Consider the following 15,822-nt stretch of genomic DNA (forward strand, 5'->3'; position numbering starts at 1 on the left):
CTAATGCGAACCGGCATTTTGCCCTGGCCCCCCAGATAACGCTGGTTGACGCGCATAGCTTCCCAACCGATCGCCGTCCTTGGTCTATGAGCAGATAACCACGCAGCCAGCCCGGACTGTACGATATAAATTCGAGGCAACATCTAGCGAAATAGAGATGGCGGAGGAAAATGCAGAGAGCAACCCAGACCGGTCTCAGGCGCGAAAGGACGGGAACCAACTGGATTGCTTCATTAAGACTCTCTCTTCTATGGTGATGTGTTCATGGGCTCTCCACCACCTGGGGCCGCTCCCGTCGCCGCAGCTGCCGCCATGGTCGCAAAATATCGCACGTCCACATCATCGTCCTTCTGAAGCTTCTCCAAGCTGGGCATGATCCGCTCGTCAATCAGTTGCTGCCCTCTTGGAGACGCCGTGAACGGCGTCCCGGCCTGCTCGAGGGTATAGATGGTCCCTTGGTCCGGCAGCCGCCGCAGCACGCCAATCAGGGCCTGGTATGTCTTCGCGACATTGAACCGGATGTTCGGGATGTCGTCGTTCGTTAGCTTCTCCAGCATGGGGAGAATCGACTTGGAGATAACATCCATGGTCACGACGCTGGATAATGTCTGCGTATCTCGTCAGTCACAGAAGTCAGCTTTGCTATGCAGTAGTCCGTATCTCACCGAGATTGCGAAGCACGTTGTCATCCTGTAAAGATAGTTAGGGTGGCCTCCCATCGCCATAACCTTTGGGATGATGGCCTCGCTGGCCCACTCGACACCGAAAACCTCGGTAAGCTTTTTGAGATTGTGGGTCGCTGCCTCACGGATGGAGAAGACGGTGTCGCCGAGCCAGCCCATGCATAGCTGACTGAGCTTCTCGTCGAAGAACTTAACGCCAAGCTGGCTGGCGAGGAGGGGCATGTGGCCGATAATAGCTAGCCGTACACGCCATTGCTTGTCCTCGGCGAGTTGGACGATGGCAGGCAGTAGGGACTGCGCAAGCAAGTCGATGCCAATGACTTGATTTACCAACTCCAGTTTGGAGATGATGTGGAGGCGGACCTCGGGGAACTCGTCCTTCAGCATCTGGAGGAACATGGGCAACAAGTGATCGATAGTCCTGTCAAACGTCAATAACCGGTCAGCGGCCTCCCCACAACACCTGACAAGGCGGACATACTCTTGCTTGCCCAATATCGGGGCTAAGCCGCTGATCTGTGTCCCGAGGGCTGCACGGACGTGTTGGGACGTGTCCGACACCAGATTCTCAACGGTGCCCATGATCTCGTTGAGCAAGGTGTTTCGGTCCACAAGTGCGCAGAAGCCAGGGATCTGGCCGGCAATGGCTGTCCGCACCTCGGCTTCGTTGTCCTTCAGCAGTTTTACGAAAGCGGGCACCAGATCCCTTGCCACAACCTCCTCGTCGACAGCCTTCGCAATCTGCAGGTTGAGTTAGCTTTGTATCCGATAAGCCGGTCGGCTTTGAGCTAGCAGACCTTCTCGAATCTGTCGGCGATCATGTACCGAACCCTCCAGCTCTTGTCTTCTATTAAGCTGCGCAGAGATGTCAGGAGGACACCGTGACTCGCCTGCTGCTCCTTAGGGACGACCTCTGCAATCGAAATCAGCACCTCGACAGTAAGCAACCGGACGCTGTCCTGGTCGTCCTGAACAAGGTGCTGGAACATGGGAATCATCTCTTCAACGACAATGGCGGCAGGCATCTCCTTCACGAATTTGGCCAGGTTCGTGGCAGCCTGGCGACGAACCATAGGCGTATCATCGTGGACCAGCTGGCCAAACTGCTGCCGGAGCTGTGCTTGGACAGGAGGCGAGACTTTGGAATACGGCGCCGTGTACAGGCCGCAACCGGAAACTTTGGAAGTAAACCAGTCGGCCTTCGAGAGGCGGATCGCCAGAGGGATGAAGTACTGTTCCACTTGCTCCGAGGAGAGCTCGCCGCAGATCTTGTTCAGCGACTCAACAGCCTGCAGAAATGGGCGTCAGCCAGCCCCAACCCTTCACCACCTTCATCACGACTGCAGCGTCGCGCATACCTTATCCCGCACGACGGGCTCCTCTATAGCCGCAAGGTTTTCGAGGGGGGAGAGCAGGACGTGACCCCACTGAGGACCGCCGACGTAGTCGATAAAGCTTCCCAGCTCCTCGCTCAACGCGACGAGAACCTCATCCTCATCCTCGACAGACTCTGTGGGCGGCAGAGGTTAGCGACGGACGGCAATACCAAGCGAGGCGGGGCAGGCTGACCGTCAAGGAAGGGTATCAGTTCCTCGCGGGTGCGTTCGGCGCCCAAGGCGAGAGCGATGGTTGACAATCGGTGGATTGCATTGAGTCGAAGCAAGACATCGTCGTGCTGCTCACGGTGTGTTAATGGTTGGGCCGTAAAGGTGCTCGGGAAGGGCTCCGTCACCGCCATACCTTCAACTCGTCGATGAGGACGGCGATGGGGTAAAGCTCATCGTTGGTGTTGGTCGCGTCAGCCATGGCGGGCGACTGGAGAATAGGAGAGAGCGGATGGGGTGTCGCAGAAAGGGTTGTTGTGTTTTGCGGTATCTGTGGAATCAAGGCTGACTTTTTGGGCGGGAGCTGGGCAGGGCGGCTGGATCGCGTGCGGGATGTGATGCAATGGGAAAGCGGGAGCCGACCGGGCGTCCTTTGCACACAAGTGGGCAGTGGCCTAATGAGACGAGCAGTGCTCGTTTCCCCCTCGGTTTAGCGTCGCTGGCAGCCGCGACAGGTCGTCTCAATGTAGAGCTGTAGCAAAAGTGCCGGCAATCATGACATACGCTAGCAAGTGTCAAGCAAGAAAGCGAACGGTCCGGTATGTTGATGGAACTCACAGACGGCTGTTGCCAGCTTTTAGGGAGTTTGATAGGATTCCAGGTTGCAGGTTGCGAATGCGAGGGGGAGGTTGTGCAAGCTCCCTCCACTCAGAACGGGGTCAAGGCACGCCTGTTTGGTTCAGTACAGTTGCGGTGGTCTGTGCGCTTTAGTTGAATCTTCATTGATCTACACAAGCCCAGCTCAACCAGAGGTGGGGTGAATCAGGGGAGGCGCATTGGCTGACTGGGACGCGACTCGATGATTGCTCGAGAACGCTGAGGAACAGGTTGCTTCTCACTCATATAGTACATACTTCGACTGCAAATCCATGGGGGCTAGCGCATACGCTTCACTGAAAATCATTATTCGCTAGGTATGCCCCAAAGTGATCGTTGGACGCTCTAGTCCATCCAGCTATTCCCACAGACAGCGCTGGTTACTGGACATTTCATATCCCTGATTCCTTTTTCCTGCCTCCCCATCTAGTCTAATGCAGGGTCCTCATCTCCTGCCCGGAGTCGTCATCTTTCGGTGCCAGCTTGTCCCTAGTTACACCGGCGTCGTCGAGGGTGGCCTCAGCGAAGCTAGGAGAGTCATTCGATCCCGTGTTGTGAGCACCCGGCCGATTCCTACCCGAATTTGCGCTCTCTCCGCCACCGCCGCCAAACATGACCGTGCCGATGCCCAGCCCAGATATCCTGTCCTGTAATGTCCCAAGAGCACCGGATATGTTGCCTGTACTCGCGCTACGGTTCATCGACGCGGATGTCCTAGCCTCTGGCGTAAGAGCCTCGTGAGCACTCTCGACGCCGACGAGAACCGACTTGCTCGCCGCCAAACCAGGTGGTTCGGGACTAGCTCCTGACTGGCTTTCCGCGTTGGCACTGTCAGGTGGCTCGGCCAACCCTGACGCGGCCTGGTAGGCTGCAACACGCTCCGCTGTGGCGATGGAGGCATTGATGGCACCGTTCATCTCATCATCGGTGCGTCCGAAGACCTGGTGCCACCATCGCACTTCGCTGAGACGCGGGAAGATCAGACGCTCCCGCCCCTTGTGGTGGTCGTCGATAACCGGGTCATATTGGTCATTTGTGAACTCCTGGCGACGGCTCAAAAAGTAGGCCCAGACACTGCGCGTGCGCTCGCGCAGCTTCGCCTGGTGGCGCTCTCTCTCGTTGTTGAATAAAAACGTGCCGTACTGGCAGGAGTGAACGTGGTAAAGCAGGCGCCGGAGGAAGCGCTCGTTGAACTCGAAGCGTGTGGGGTGTTGTCGGAGAAGCTGGTATGTAGCGTCGAGGAACTGGTGAAAGACGGGTGACACTTCCCTGAGCCTTGTCGCCTGGTCCTCGGTGACAGGTGCGTTCGTCTGTTTCGCTTCGTCAACTGGCACGGGATCCTCGGTATCTGATGTCGGCATGTCCTTCTCGCCGCCCACGTTTCTATTCCAGAACCGCCTCGCTGTCGCTAAAACATTCTCGACTGCATCCCCCCGACCCTCACTTTCGCCGGGCCGGACCGTGGAGCCGGCTAGCGGGTCACTATCCACCGTAAACCAGCTTTCATGATTCAAGTGACCCGACCGCAACTGAAACATGTGCCCAAACGAAAGCCAGTCCTTCTCAACTAGCACAATGAAACCGTCAATCGTGCGGTAGTAGGGATCCAGCATCAGCTGAGCCAGGGCGCTGAGCTGGCTGGTCCGATCCCAGCCGTCTGAGCAGTGTATAAGCACATGAGAGTGCTGGATGCCAACCTGACGCGCGATGATAGCCGAGCCACTCAGGATGCTGCTGATGTGCTTTATCCATTTGCTCTTCTCGAGGAGTTCACGATTGGGTGGAAACGGCGAGACATCCGAATCCTTGATCGCGCTGACGACTTTCTCTAGCGAGTCCCGCATGACATGAATATTGTCTATATTCAGGAAGACCTTTTTGGCAAATCTGTAATAGTCCATGTTCTCCGACCCTTTTCCTGCTGCCTGCATGGCAAGAGAATTGAGCAGGGGCCGAGCGTCGACGATCAAGTTGCGCTGCTGTGCACCGTAAATTAGTCGCTTTCCGGTCTTCTCGTCGTACTGCGCATTAGCGCCCACAATCAGCTCATCCTCCTGCCGCATCCGCTCCAGCTCTGATAGCGACAAGTCCGCATCGGCATTATCAGCGCTCAAATCCACCGTGCTGGAAGAGGGACTCCTGTCCGGGCCCGGCGGAGGAGAAGCGGTGTCCAGACACTCGACAGAGGCAGAGAAGCAGGCTCCAACGAGGCGCTCATCTTGAATGCTGCGCTTAAAGCGGAGGCCCACGAACGGTTGTGAGCTGCGAGTTATCGTGCAGTTGTTGATTGGGTGAAGGTACGTAAGAGTTGGTATTCGGGCACGGGACCGGAAGTTTGCTGCGTATTTAAGTGTGCTGTCCGATATTTTGGACGGCACCACTAACAGAGCCGGATAGGTCGGGGAGAATGTGTAGTCTTTGTTGATAGTAGATATCCTCCAGCCCAAGTCCGCAGACTTCTCGCTGATGCCCTGCCGCTTGAACTCCGCTCTCACATCGTACAGGCTCCAGCCGTCGATCTTGTTCTCTGGGGAGCCCGCAGGGGGGTTGTAGTTGAAAGCTAGGAGGTCTTCTATGCTTCCCAGCCTGCACGTCCTTGCTCGGATGAACTCGAACGCATCCCGCGCTTGCTTGTCATCGGTAAAGTTGAAGCAGACGTAGGTGAAGTCCCTAAAACGGATGCGTATTGACGAGGGCACGCCACTTGAAGGCGGTGTCGGTCGCAGAGTGCATTGAGAGATAACGTGGAACGCGAACCAGACCTGCTTTACGTGCTTCTTAAGCTGTGCTTCGGTAGACGTCTTCGATTCAGGGGGGAACCGGAAGACGAGGTGGTAGTCGCTCAGCGCGACATCACCAAGCTCGGGTTTCCCGCCTCGCAAGGCCTGCACGTTGGTGTACACCTGATTTGGATCTTAGCACAGTCCCCCCGAATCTGCAGCGCAAAACAACATACGTGCTTGCTCTGCGGCGCGGACATGACAGGGTGGTTGGAACAGCGCTCCTGTATGTTCGCAAGGACGGCTCAGGAAACAGGGAAGACTTCGGGTGGTGCGCAGGTGACTATCCTATTCTTTCATGGAACAGCGACATTGAGAAAGAGAGTATTATGGCAAGGCATCGTCAGCGCATGCTAATAGGACGCTTGGATGCTCTTTCTTGGTTGTCGTGGTATTAGTAGGTCGTTGGGGGGACGGTCGGCGCATCACAAGACACCTTCTCAGTTCCGCCTGCCACCGCTTGACGTCGACAGTGCCCCACGGGAGGCGCGGGCCCGAGCTGGCAGCCGCAGGCCACCAAGGTTGGATTTCGCTCCTGACACACCCCAGGCTTGAACAGCATGCACCCCTCATCCGGATTTGGCAGCCGCTGATTGGCTCTCGCAAACCCTACTCCACCCCGCGTCCAGAACGGGCACGGTGCACAGGAAGCCCACCAAGAATTCGCAAAAAGCAGTGCGCGAGTCGAATTTCCCCAATTTGAGAAAAAGTCGGGTGAACACCACGAGCAGGCCCTGCCTCTACCTCCGCAACGGTTGAACTTTCGAGGAGTCTCATCGCCAAATTACAATCATGGCTGTTCCCGGCACCCAGATGTAAGCAGTAAAGAACCCCTCATAAATCGTGGTGGACAGGACTCCGGGAAAGTTGGCGGCATCCAGGATTCGAAGTCGCTGGCTGGCCAGCTGCTGCGGATGTATATTTGGAGGAGGATTCAAGACTGACCGTCTCACTTTCTGCAGCTCCAAGCGGAGAAAGTTCGTCGCCGATGGTGTTTTCTACGCCGAGTTGAACGAGTTCTTCCAGCGTGAGCTGGCCGAGGAGGGCTACTCCGGCGTCGAAGTCCGCGTCACCCCGACCGTCACCGACATCATCATCCGCGCCACACACACCCAGGAGGTCCTCGGCGAGCAGGGTCGCCGCATCCGCGAGCTCACCAGCCTCATCCAGAAGCGGTTCAAGTTCCCCGAGAACTCGGTCTCTCTCTATGCCGCCAAGGTCCAGAACCGCGGTCTTTCGGCCGTCGCCCAGTGCGAGTCGCTTCGCTACAAGCTCCTTAACGGTCTCGCCGTCCGCCGTGCTTGCTACGGTGTCCTCCGCTTCATCATGGAGAGCGGTGCCAAGGGTTGCGAGGTCGTCGTTTCCGGCAAGCTGCGCGCCGCTCGCGCCAAGAGCATGAAGTTCACCGATGGCTTCATGATCCACTCCGGCCAGCCGGCCAAGGACTTCATCGACAGCGCCACCCGCCACGTCCTCCTCCGCCAGGGTGTGCTCGGTATTAAGGTCAAGATCATGCGCGGCAGCGACCCCGAGGGCAAGGCCGGCCCTCAGAAGACGCTCCCCGATGCCGTGCACATCATTGAGCCCAAGGAAGAGACCCCGGTTGTGCAGCCCATGAGCCAGGACTACGGCGCTAAGGCTGCGGCTGCCCAGGCCGCGGCTGAGGCGGCCCGTCAGGAGGAGCAGGTCGGTGAGGAGGAGCCCGCCCCCGCCGAGCAATAGGAGAGCGGCGGCGGTGGTGTTGTGGCTTCTTCTCCCGTTGAGCAGGTCGCTGAAGCCGAGGATGTGCCCGCCAATAATGAGTTCGCCAGTGGTAAATTTGCTGGTGGCGATTTCGCTGCTGGTGACTTTACCGGTGGCGACTTCGCTGGCGGTGATGACGCCGGTGGCGGTCTCGATTGGTGATGCATGTCAATGCATGCTCTGACTGGGAGATTTTCTTCGAGCGCGCCACACGCTCGACAGTATGGTTGCGGATGGATGGGTCACTCGGCGTCAACTTTGAGCATATTGCATTGAGTCTGCGAAACGGGAAAACGGACGGAATGGTGCTTTGGAGGGTGAATTTGTAACTTATGCAGACAAACCCCATGGGCATGGCAGTCAACGTCGGACGATCCTAAACTCGCCGGGATGAATGGAGTCTCTGAACAATCATTCCTTGGATTTCAATTGTGTGCATTCATGGCCATTGGACTTGGTCCAGCTCGGTAGCATGAGCCATGGGCAGTTTGTCCGACAAGTGCGTTCGTAATGCGGCTCCTGTTAACGTTACGCTGACGACTTGAACAGTCCGATTTCTCGCAACTCAACTGGGTCTTGTTACAGAGGAAGTCTTAGCCGATGAAGAAAGCTAATACTGTACAGGACAACGGCTAGGACGCAGTTCGAGGCTTGAATGAGAAAGCCAACTACCTTAATTCCCAAGATTAAACGCCTAATGTGTGCTGTTTGCTCTGCTGCCCCCTTGCCTCACTGCCAGGTATTTATGCGCAATATCGTGAGTCTTCTTTTGGGGCATCAGAAACGTCCCTTCCACTCCTATTTCCTTCCCTTTCCCATATGCCTTCCCTCCGTCCATAAGAAACCCCCTTCGCCCCGTTTCGTTTCATAGGCCCGGAACTCCTTTAATATTAACCCCAAGAAGACTGAGACTAAAATGGAAATGGAAAAATATACACGGCGAGAGCCACGCCGAAGCCGCCCCCGTGCGCCCGGTTCCTGCCTTTACTCTTGCTCGTATCCCTTGTGTCGCACAGCCGAGACGGATGCTGTAGACGGAAGGTGTCCCCGTACTTTGCCCGTGGTTTGCGGAAGCCAAGGTTTTGTGTTCTTGTGGCAGGAGAGTGGTGTGATGTACCGACCAGAAGTCTGCATGCATCTAAACTGTTGCTAGTCCGTTACAGTCCCAGCGGGGGCCGATAATGGCTACAAGAACGGTTTGTCGGCTGAAAACGATTGATCGGGGAAACGTGCGGTGGCTTTCGTGAGACGAGGGAATAAACAGATGCGAAACCCGGCTCTGACGCTGACGATTCAAATAGTGATGAAGCGGAGCGATCACCTCTCGCCGGACCTCCGATTTTGTAGCTCTATTGACTCGTTCGCGTTCTTGACGCTGAGATGGCTCCCGTTTGGTGGGTGGCCGTTGGAGCGCGGGAAACCACTCGGAATCATGGGCGATCGCGGGTCGTCTTCTTCGTCGGTGTCCTCGGCAAGGTCGTTCAACCCAAAGCCGGCGGCTTCCTCCTCGTCGTATGCGCGTATCAGCCCTTCGCGGTCACCGGCACGATTGCTGCCGATGCTCATGCGGTCCACCTGCGACCTTCGGGCCTCCATGCTCATCCGTGTCTGGATGCTTGAAACCATGTCAGTGCCCGTGATGTCGCCAGCATTGCGCCGAGCTAACGATTTGGTGCCGTTAGGGTCGGTGCGGCTGAGGTTGAGCAGGTAGACTCCCGTAAAGGTGACCAGGAAACCACATATCAGCGAGAGTGTGTTGACGGCTTCGGTCGTGTTGAATCCCTTGAAGAGAATAAAGGAGGCGCAGAGCGTTGCTGTGGTGAACGTGACGTAGTAGAGCGGATTCACGCTACCAGGGGTTAGCATAGCCAGACTTCTGCAGCTCAAGCCCGGGAGCCTTACATGTTCGTGGGGAACTGGCTCAGAGCCTTGTTGAAGTAATTCATCTGGGTCAGGATGCAGACCGTTGTGATGATCATGAAGACATAAGTCGAGGGGTACACGAATTGGTTGTGGCCCCCAAGTGTTAGCTTCAGCGCGATGCCAAAGGCCTTCACAGCCATGACCGAAATTGAGCCAACGGTCGAGCAGATGCTCAGGTAGATGAGGGGATTCCTCTTGCCGTAGACCGGGGCGACCTTGTAAATCATAACGCCAGCAAAGATGCAGACAGCGAACGAGTAAAATAAGAACCCTTCACTGAAGTTAGCCAAGGCCAGAAAATGATAGAGAGAGCCAGAGAACATGCCTGGCTGGAGCGCATAGTTGAGCATCTGATCGATCCTCTCAATATCCTCGTCAGGCGGCGCGTGTAAGACGATAATCACGGCGCCAATCAAGCAGATTGCGCTTCCCAATTTGCCGAGCGTCCCCAGCTCTTCTTTGAGGAAATAAGAGCCAAGCACGGCTCCTATCAGCACTGAAAGAGCACCCAGAGGGGTGACGAGAATGGCTGGTGCGAAGGCGTATGCTGCGAAGTTGAATATCTCTCCCAGCACCACTAATAAACCGTCGTCAGCAAACTTGGTTCCCGTCGACAACTGGGTTGCCCGTACAGCAGATGATGCCCGCCCACCACATAGGACTCCGCAGATAGACGAAGCCGTCCCCCTCAAAGCCATGTCTTTCCTCTGCTTGCATTAACCCCTGTTTTAAATGATTTCATGGTTAGCCGGACCCTCCTATAGGTGGCCGAGGGCACTCGGGCTCCGTAGCGCGGTGTGTTCGATGTGGAGGTCACCATACTTTCTTGGTTATCACAAAGCTAGTACCTGTCAAGCGCCCGGTTAGCGCCCCTACTACCATTTGAGTTTCAACGTTCGTGCAATCAAGGGCCTACCAATGGCTAAACTTGAGGTCATGGCCAGTGCCAGACCGATATACCTGCCAGCAAAGTTCGGAATGTCAGCAACTTCTGATGCCCTGCAAGACCGGCCCGGTTCGCCAGGGGAAAGCCGTACTTGTCTTCCAACATTTTCTCGACAGAAAAGTTGAAACAGTAAAGCGAGTGTAGAGGCAGCGAGTATAGCACTGCCAATCGTGTCTTTCAAGCGCGAAAGCGACGGACTTCCGAGGCAGTGATCGAGAGAGGGGCAGCGGCTCGCGCCGGGCGAGGCTCGAGGAAGAGCAACGAGAATCAGCGAAACCGTTGCCAGGGACACATCCGTGTATTGAAAACGGCGCCACAGGAGCTGCTGTTGGGTGATGTCGTAGGCTTCGTTTCGTCCGTTTGCCTGTTTGCGCGTCCGGCAGAAAAGGACAGATACCCGGTCGAGTCTTTGTCCAGCGCTAAGGTGCGCCTCGTTAGGGTGTTGCGCGCGGCAGCGTTGCTCCTTGCTTGCTGTGGCCGTCACGCTGAACTTCGAGAACGTTGCCGTCGTCCAGAAATGACCGAAATCCCTGTTCTGTTCCGTGCGACGACGATGAAGTGGCCAGCAAGAAGGTCTTTGCGCCTCGGCGGGCTCCAGTTCATTCCAGCCAAAACCCCTGTCTGCGCTGAGTGGTGCGAGGAAAGTCTGGGGTCGGGCGGCGGTTTCAAGAATCACGAAGCAACCCCTGTCGGAGAGATGTGGCCCCTAGTTGGCGCGCCCTGCCACGCCTGCCCTGGCGACCAGCCCATGTGGTGTGACCAAAAATGGCAGTCTCTTGCACATGCTTGGCATGCCATCAATCATCCCAGGAACTCGAGCTCAGCCACGAAGATCACAGATTGAATCTCGAGATGTCACACATCGGGGTTTTGCTAGGTCCAAATAAAGAGGTGGTTTCAATTCCCCCACAACCCGGCTAGCTACGACGCTACACTACTAGATAGCTTCAAGTTACTGTAAGAAATGATTACTCCCAGTTGCACACGTAAGCAACTTCCATCCACCCTCTTTCATGGAAGAGATTTCCAGATCATGAGCCCCCCAAGCCCCCTTCTTTGTGGGCCCAATTCCCGTTCGAGCCACAAGTCCACGTAACTCCTCCATGCTGTTAGGTAACGTTACCGGTAACCCTAGTTCTGTACGAATCCGTACTGTGCAGGGTAGGTCACGAAACGCTTCAGTCCAACTACTGTAGTATTCCGTACTGTGGTATATGGTTAAAGCAATTTTGTCTAAGGACTCTGTTTGTGGCATTTCGATGCTCATATGTGTGACTTATCCATTATCCGTATAGCCAACGAGCCACCTAAGAGACATTCCTGTTTTAGTGTGAGACAAAGTTGCGAATAGTGGAGATGGCCACAACCCCTTGAGGCACGGAGATTTCAACCCGCCTGCATGCTGTCATGGATTCTGACATGATGATGTTTACACAGCAGGTAGACTCTTGAAAGCATCCTTCGACTCCGGTCTTTGTAAGACATTCTGTGCGACGTTCCCTGGAACTGTGTTGTCGAACTTGCAAAGCATCTCGTTGCTCGTCTATGCTGTAATCTCGCCTCCATTCATAATACACCGATCTCTTTGGGCCAACTAAGGTAGGTAACTGCTAATACACATTTGAAGAGCAAAGAACTCCAGCGTTCCTTGCCCCGTCCCCTCCAGAGCCCGAACGCCTTGGTTTGTCAACACACCAATAAGGTGAAATATGATCAAAAAAGAATGCCATCACTCATGGATGGCCACGGAGAATCGAAAACCAAGCTAATGCCCCCCTCCAGCGCAGCTCTCCAAGCTCCAACCGTACATCAGTACAAGCCCGAACGTTCAGGTTTGAACGCCTGGTGGGGAGTTATTGGGACTCGGCTGTCCTCCAGAACAGAGCAGTCCCTCCAAAGAGACGACGCGTGGATTGGACCGAGACTCAAGACTCCCATGGACATAACCTCAACACCCATCCATGGCATCAAAGCCTTTCCGAGATCGCCCACTCCGGGGTCCTCTGGATAATCCTACATATGAATTGTTGGTAGAGATGCTGTGGTTAGGCGGCTTGTTGAGCTGCTGTTCTGCTCAATGTCGAGGTTGATAAATCATGATCTTCAGCGGCTATTGAAGCGCCGGTGCATATAGGCCCTGCGACCGGCCTTCACCCCAGATGCCGACATGCTGCACCATGGGTTGCTGATTCTGGTTGACTAGGTAATGTTGCCGCTCCTGAAATCGTGATCGTCGAAACCTACCTGTCGAGTTTCCGAGGAAATGTCGCGCGAGCCTCGTCGAGATGTTACCTGCTAGAAGAACTAGAAGGGGGAAAGGGGATGAAAACAAATGGGGGGGTTCCAGGGGTTGGGGTTGAAATCAATGCGTGGCTGAACTACAACCCAATCCAAATCAAGAGCAAAAGAATAGGGGCGCTGTGGCGAGTCTGCCGTTCAAGTACGACGACGCTTGTAGTCTGCACCGGGTCAGCACATGCGCATCCGTTTGGAAGGAGGCCAAGCCAGCGTACCGGTCTCGTCGGCAAGACTCTCTGCCTCGTCAGTCCTGCTTCGTTTTCCCGCAGCGCTCGGTGGAGTCAGGGCATCCTCTTGCGCCTCCACCGAATCGACGTAGTCGCCTCCGGACGCCGGCTGTTGCTCGTACTCATCCTCATCGTTCTCCCAATCAATCTCGTCATTGTCGATGCCAGAGGCCGCCGCCGACTGGTCAAGGGCTTCATTCCCCGCTGCTAATGAAGCATCTTCGGCGAACTGTTCTTCGTAGTCGATCTCATCGCCTTTGACGGTTGTGCTCGTGTGGACAGATTCCGTTTCTGCTGCAGCAGCGACGTAGGCTCCGTCCTGGTGTTCGTCACTACTAGCCTCGTGGGCCGTCTCGAGGACAGGTGGCTCTTCGTTGGTTACTGCATCGAGAGCTACGTTTTCCGGGGCGTCGTAGGTAATCGTGTAGTCCTCATACGCTTCATCCACACCACTACGAGTTGCGGGTAGGCCAGCCTCATCATCGAGCGTGAGAACGAGGTCGTCGTCTTGATGGACATATCTGTTAGCATCGGCCTTCAACGCGGATCTCGAGTTGACAGAAGCCGCATCCTGCGCTGGAAACCCCGGCGCCGATGATGGCGAAGAATGCTTTGAGATCGCATGGGAGATTGGTTCATGTTCGTCATCCGAGTAATCAATCTCCCACGGTTCCTCCTGCTTCGGCGGTTTGCGCTGCAAAGAAAGAAGGGAAGCTGTGGAGAGGAAATCGGGATAATTACCGTTTGTGGCCTGTTCCTGTTCATAACCGCCATTCTCGGGGGCAGAAGTCGAATCCATTGCGCCGAAACCTCCTGGCTCGGCAAAGTCGTCGCCATCCTGTTGTTCAGTCGATTGATAGCTCTGCTCACCGGATACTTCGAGCGCAATCTCAGCGTGAAGCGAGGATGCTACCTCGTCCTCTGCTGCCTGCTCGTCCCAGGCTTGCTCATCATCTTCGTAGCCAGCATTCGCATGACGAGGGGAATCGCCGCCCAAGTCTTCATCACCGGCAATCTCCTCTGCGGGGATGTTCGGAGACTGTGGTGCAGTTGCTCCGAACTGGAGGTCCTGCTCCTGTTCCCCTGTCGAGTCGTCCTGGAAATGCGCTACTTGAATCTCAGAGTCATCCTCGACCTCGATATGTCCGCCAGCAGCATGGTCGGAGGTTGCTGCACTGACGGCATGCTCGTCCTCCTCACGATATTCATCCGAGCGTCCATCGCCGAACGGCTCATCCTGCATTTGTCCATCATCTCGGCCATTAGCCTCGGCATCCTCTTCCAGGTGTTCGGAAATCTCAGAATCCTCTGCCTCGCTGTGCCCCCATTTAACAAGCTCCGCCTTGGTGAGTAGTTCTTGGAAATGTTCCTCGCTATCCCGCCGTATGATCAGGTGGACGACAGGATCTCCATGCATCGAAGACGCCGTGGAGATATTCATCAGTGTGGCATGACAATCAAGAATCTCACGGAAGCTGCGATTCAGGAATTGCACGTTCGACCGTTCACCAAACTCGAGACCAAGAGGGTCAAAAAGAACCGCTAACTCATCCGTTGGCGCTATCTCGTCGGAGATGACGGCCCGGATAGCAGAGAGGAACTGTGACAGCGGACGATCGAGCTCTCGGATGTCGGAAAGGAAGTAAGATTCAGGATCATCATCTGGAGTCCCAAACAGAGAGTAACACTCTTCGTTGTAAACAACTTCAATGTCCGGGACTTCATTGGAAGATCGCGTGAGATCGTCAAGCGCATGTTCTAGGTCCATGATCCGGTGATCTGTAGCGTACTGGTCCTGGGCGGCCTCATTGGCATCATTATCGTCCAGGTTCTCGCTTTCTACATGATTGGCCGAGTCCTCTTCGTGTACGCCGCCAGACTCATCTTGCAGTTGACTTCTCTCAGCAGCATCTTCGAAGTTGGCGGTGTCTTGGGACCGGGAGTCGTCCTCCTCGTGGACTGATGGTTCAGAGTGGCTTCCATCAACCGATTGGGCAGAATCCATACGACCTTCGGGGACGGCAACGGACAACCCAGCTTCCATGTCGCGGGTCTCTGTTATGCTCAGGTCGGCATTAATGTCCGTCGCCACGAGATCATCGTCCTCGTATCCGATCTCATCTTGGTACTCGGCCTCAACCTCGACAACAACGCTGGGGTCTTCGGTGTACTCGCCCGTTTGGGCTTCCTGGTCACCCACAATCGTGCCGTATGCATCACCGTCTGCCGAGCCATGCTTGAGATAGGACGCCAAAGACGGTGCATCGTCGGCGACGTCCCCAATGAGCACGTGCTCGACTTGGTCGTATGTCTCTTTTAGCCCGAAATCGACTGTATCAGCCTGGATCCCAACATTGGGATCGAGCTCTAGGTGGTAGTCTTGCTCTAGCTGGTCACCGGGGCCAGGCGCCACTGATATCCCACCATGCTCCATTTTCGATATTGTGTGATCGATGATTGATAAGCGTAAGGGGAGAGCCCGTGCAAAAGCGGTCGGCGTATAACGGACAACTTGCTTTACTACCCGGGCCTTCTCTGCATCGTCTACAGTCGCTGAATGCTGGGTCACCTCGGCAAACGCTCAGTAGCGCGGCGAAGATTCTATCAATGCGATGGACAGGGTAGGCTGGTGCCGAAGAGACCGAAAACGAGACGTCGCACCAGGTCTGACTTCGCGCTGTAGAGCAGTCGTTCGCGAAAATAGGAGTCTTCCGTGTACTGCGATGCGCGTTCGTATTTGAATGTCGAAAATGGTTTGGATCATGCCTCGAAGGCTAAACCACTCAAAAAATTCTCCGGTCTCAAAGACGGGAAGGTCGAAAAGGTCGATAGGCAACAACCGACGGCGCAAAGTCGATCAATCGCCAAACTTCAGCCAAACGAGATGCGGTCTCAAATGGAGATCATGAATCCTCGCGAGACGTGAGCCGGCACAAGGTAGGTAGTTGATCGAAGAAGAACGACACAGTAGTAGAGGAGAGCTTCCAGTTACTGGCAGTGACATGAAAGCGAGAAACGCAG

At 55.5% G+C, this 15,822-nt stretch overlaps 5 protein-coding genes across 5 annotated transcripts; 1 reads left to right on the top strand and 4 right to left on the bottom strand.

Moving 5' to 3' along the window:
- Nucleotides 1–90: 90 nt before the first annotated feature.
- On the bottom strand, nucleotides 91–2,658 carry B0T15DRAFT_301846 (armadillo-type protein). The gene is made up of 7 exons (XM_062863820.1): nucleotides 2,424–2,658; nucleotides 2,253–2,361; nucleotides 2,042–2,193; nucleotides 1,481–1,972; nucleotides 1,165–1,424; nucleotides 666–1,104; nucleotides 91–608 (listed from the first exon to the last, which is right to left on the bottom strand). The coding sequence occupies exons 1-7, from the start codon at nucleotides 2,487–2,489 to the stop codon at nucleotides 249–251; spliced, it is 1,878 nt and encodes a 625-aa protein (XP_062718120.1). The 5' UTR covers nucleotides 2,490–2,658; the 3' UTR covers nucleotides 91–248.
- A 430-nt stretch (nucleotides 2,659–3,088) lies between these two features.
- B0T15DRAFT_422394 (protein-tyrosine phosphatase-like protein) lies at nucleotides 3,089–6,135 on the bottom strand. The gene is made up of 2 exons (XM_062865570.1): nucleotides 5,841–6,135; nucleotides 3,089–5,787 (listed from the first exon to the last, which is right to left on the bottom strand). Exons 1-2 carry the CDS (start codon nucleotides 5,862–5,864, stop codon nucleotides 3,316–3,318), a joined length of 2,496 nt encoding a protein of 831 aa, XP_062718121.1. The 5' UTR covers nucleotides 5,865–6,135; the 3' UTR covers nucleotides 3,089–3,315.
- Nucleotides 6,136–6,344: 209 nt separating this feature from the next.
- Nucleotides 6,345–7,450, top strand: B0T15DRAFT_302104 (40S ribosomal protein S3). The gene is made up of 2 exons (XM_062863823.1): nucleotides 6,345–6,479; nucleotides 6,627–7,450. The coding sequence occupies exons 1-2, from the start codon at nucleotides 6,457–6,459 to the stop codon at nucleotides 7,384–7,386; spliced, it is 783 nt and encodes a 260-aa protein (XP_062718122.1). The 5' UTR covers nucleotides 6,345–6,456; the 3' UTR covers nucleotides 7,387–7,450.
- A 1,184-nt stretch (nucleotides 7,451–8,634) lies between these two features.
- B0T15DRAFT_302065 (magnesium transporter NIPA-domain-containing protein) lies at nucleotides 8,635–10,587 on the bottom strand. The gene is made up of 7 exons (XM_062863822.1): nucleotides 10,368–10,587; nucleotides 10,247–10,290; nucleotides 10,153–10,178; nucleotides 9,963–10,053; nucleotides 9,656–9,907; nucleotides 9,310–9,601; nucleotides 8,635–9,256 (listed from the first exon to the last, which is right to left on the bottom strand). The coding sequence occupies exons 1-7, from the start codon at nucleotides 10,379–10,381 to the stop codon at nucleotides 8,725–8,727; spliced, it is 1,251 nt and encodes a 416-aa protein (XP_062718123.1). The 5' UTR covers nucleotides 10,382–10,587; the 3' UTR covers nucleotides 8,635–8,724.
- A 2,125-nt stretch (nucleotides 10,588–12,712) lies between these two features.
- On the bottom strand, nucleotides 12,713–15,235 carry B0T15DRAFT_496814 (uncharacterized protein; the record flags this gene model as incomplete). Its single annotated transcript, XM_062867212.1, has 2 exons — nucleotides 12,713–12,735; nucleotides 12,790–15,235. The coding sequence occupies 2 exons, from the start codon at nucleotides 15,233–15,235 to the stop codon at nucleotides 12,713–12,715; spliced, it is 2,469 nt and encodes an 822-aa protein (XP_062718124.1).
- Between the last annotated feature and the right edge of the window lie 587 nt (nucleotides 15,236–15,822).

Source organism: Chaetomium strumarium, assembly GCF_033439665.1.
Source record: "Chaetomium strumarium strain CBS 333.67 chromosome Unknown B0T15scaffold_7, whole genome shotgun sequence".
Lineage (NCBI taxonomy): Eukaryota > Fungi > Ascomycota > Sordariomycetes > Sordariales > Chaetomiaceae > Chaetomium > Chaetomium strumarium.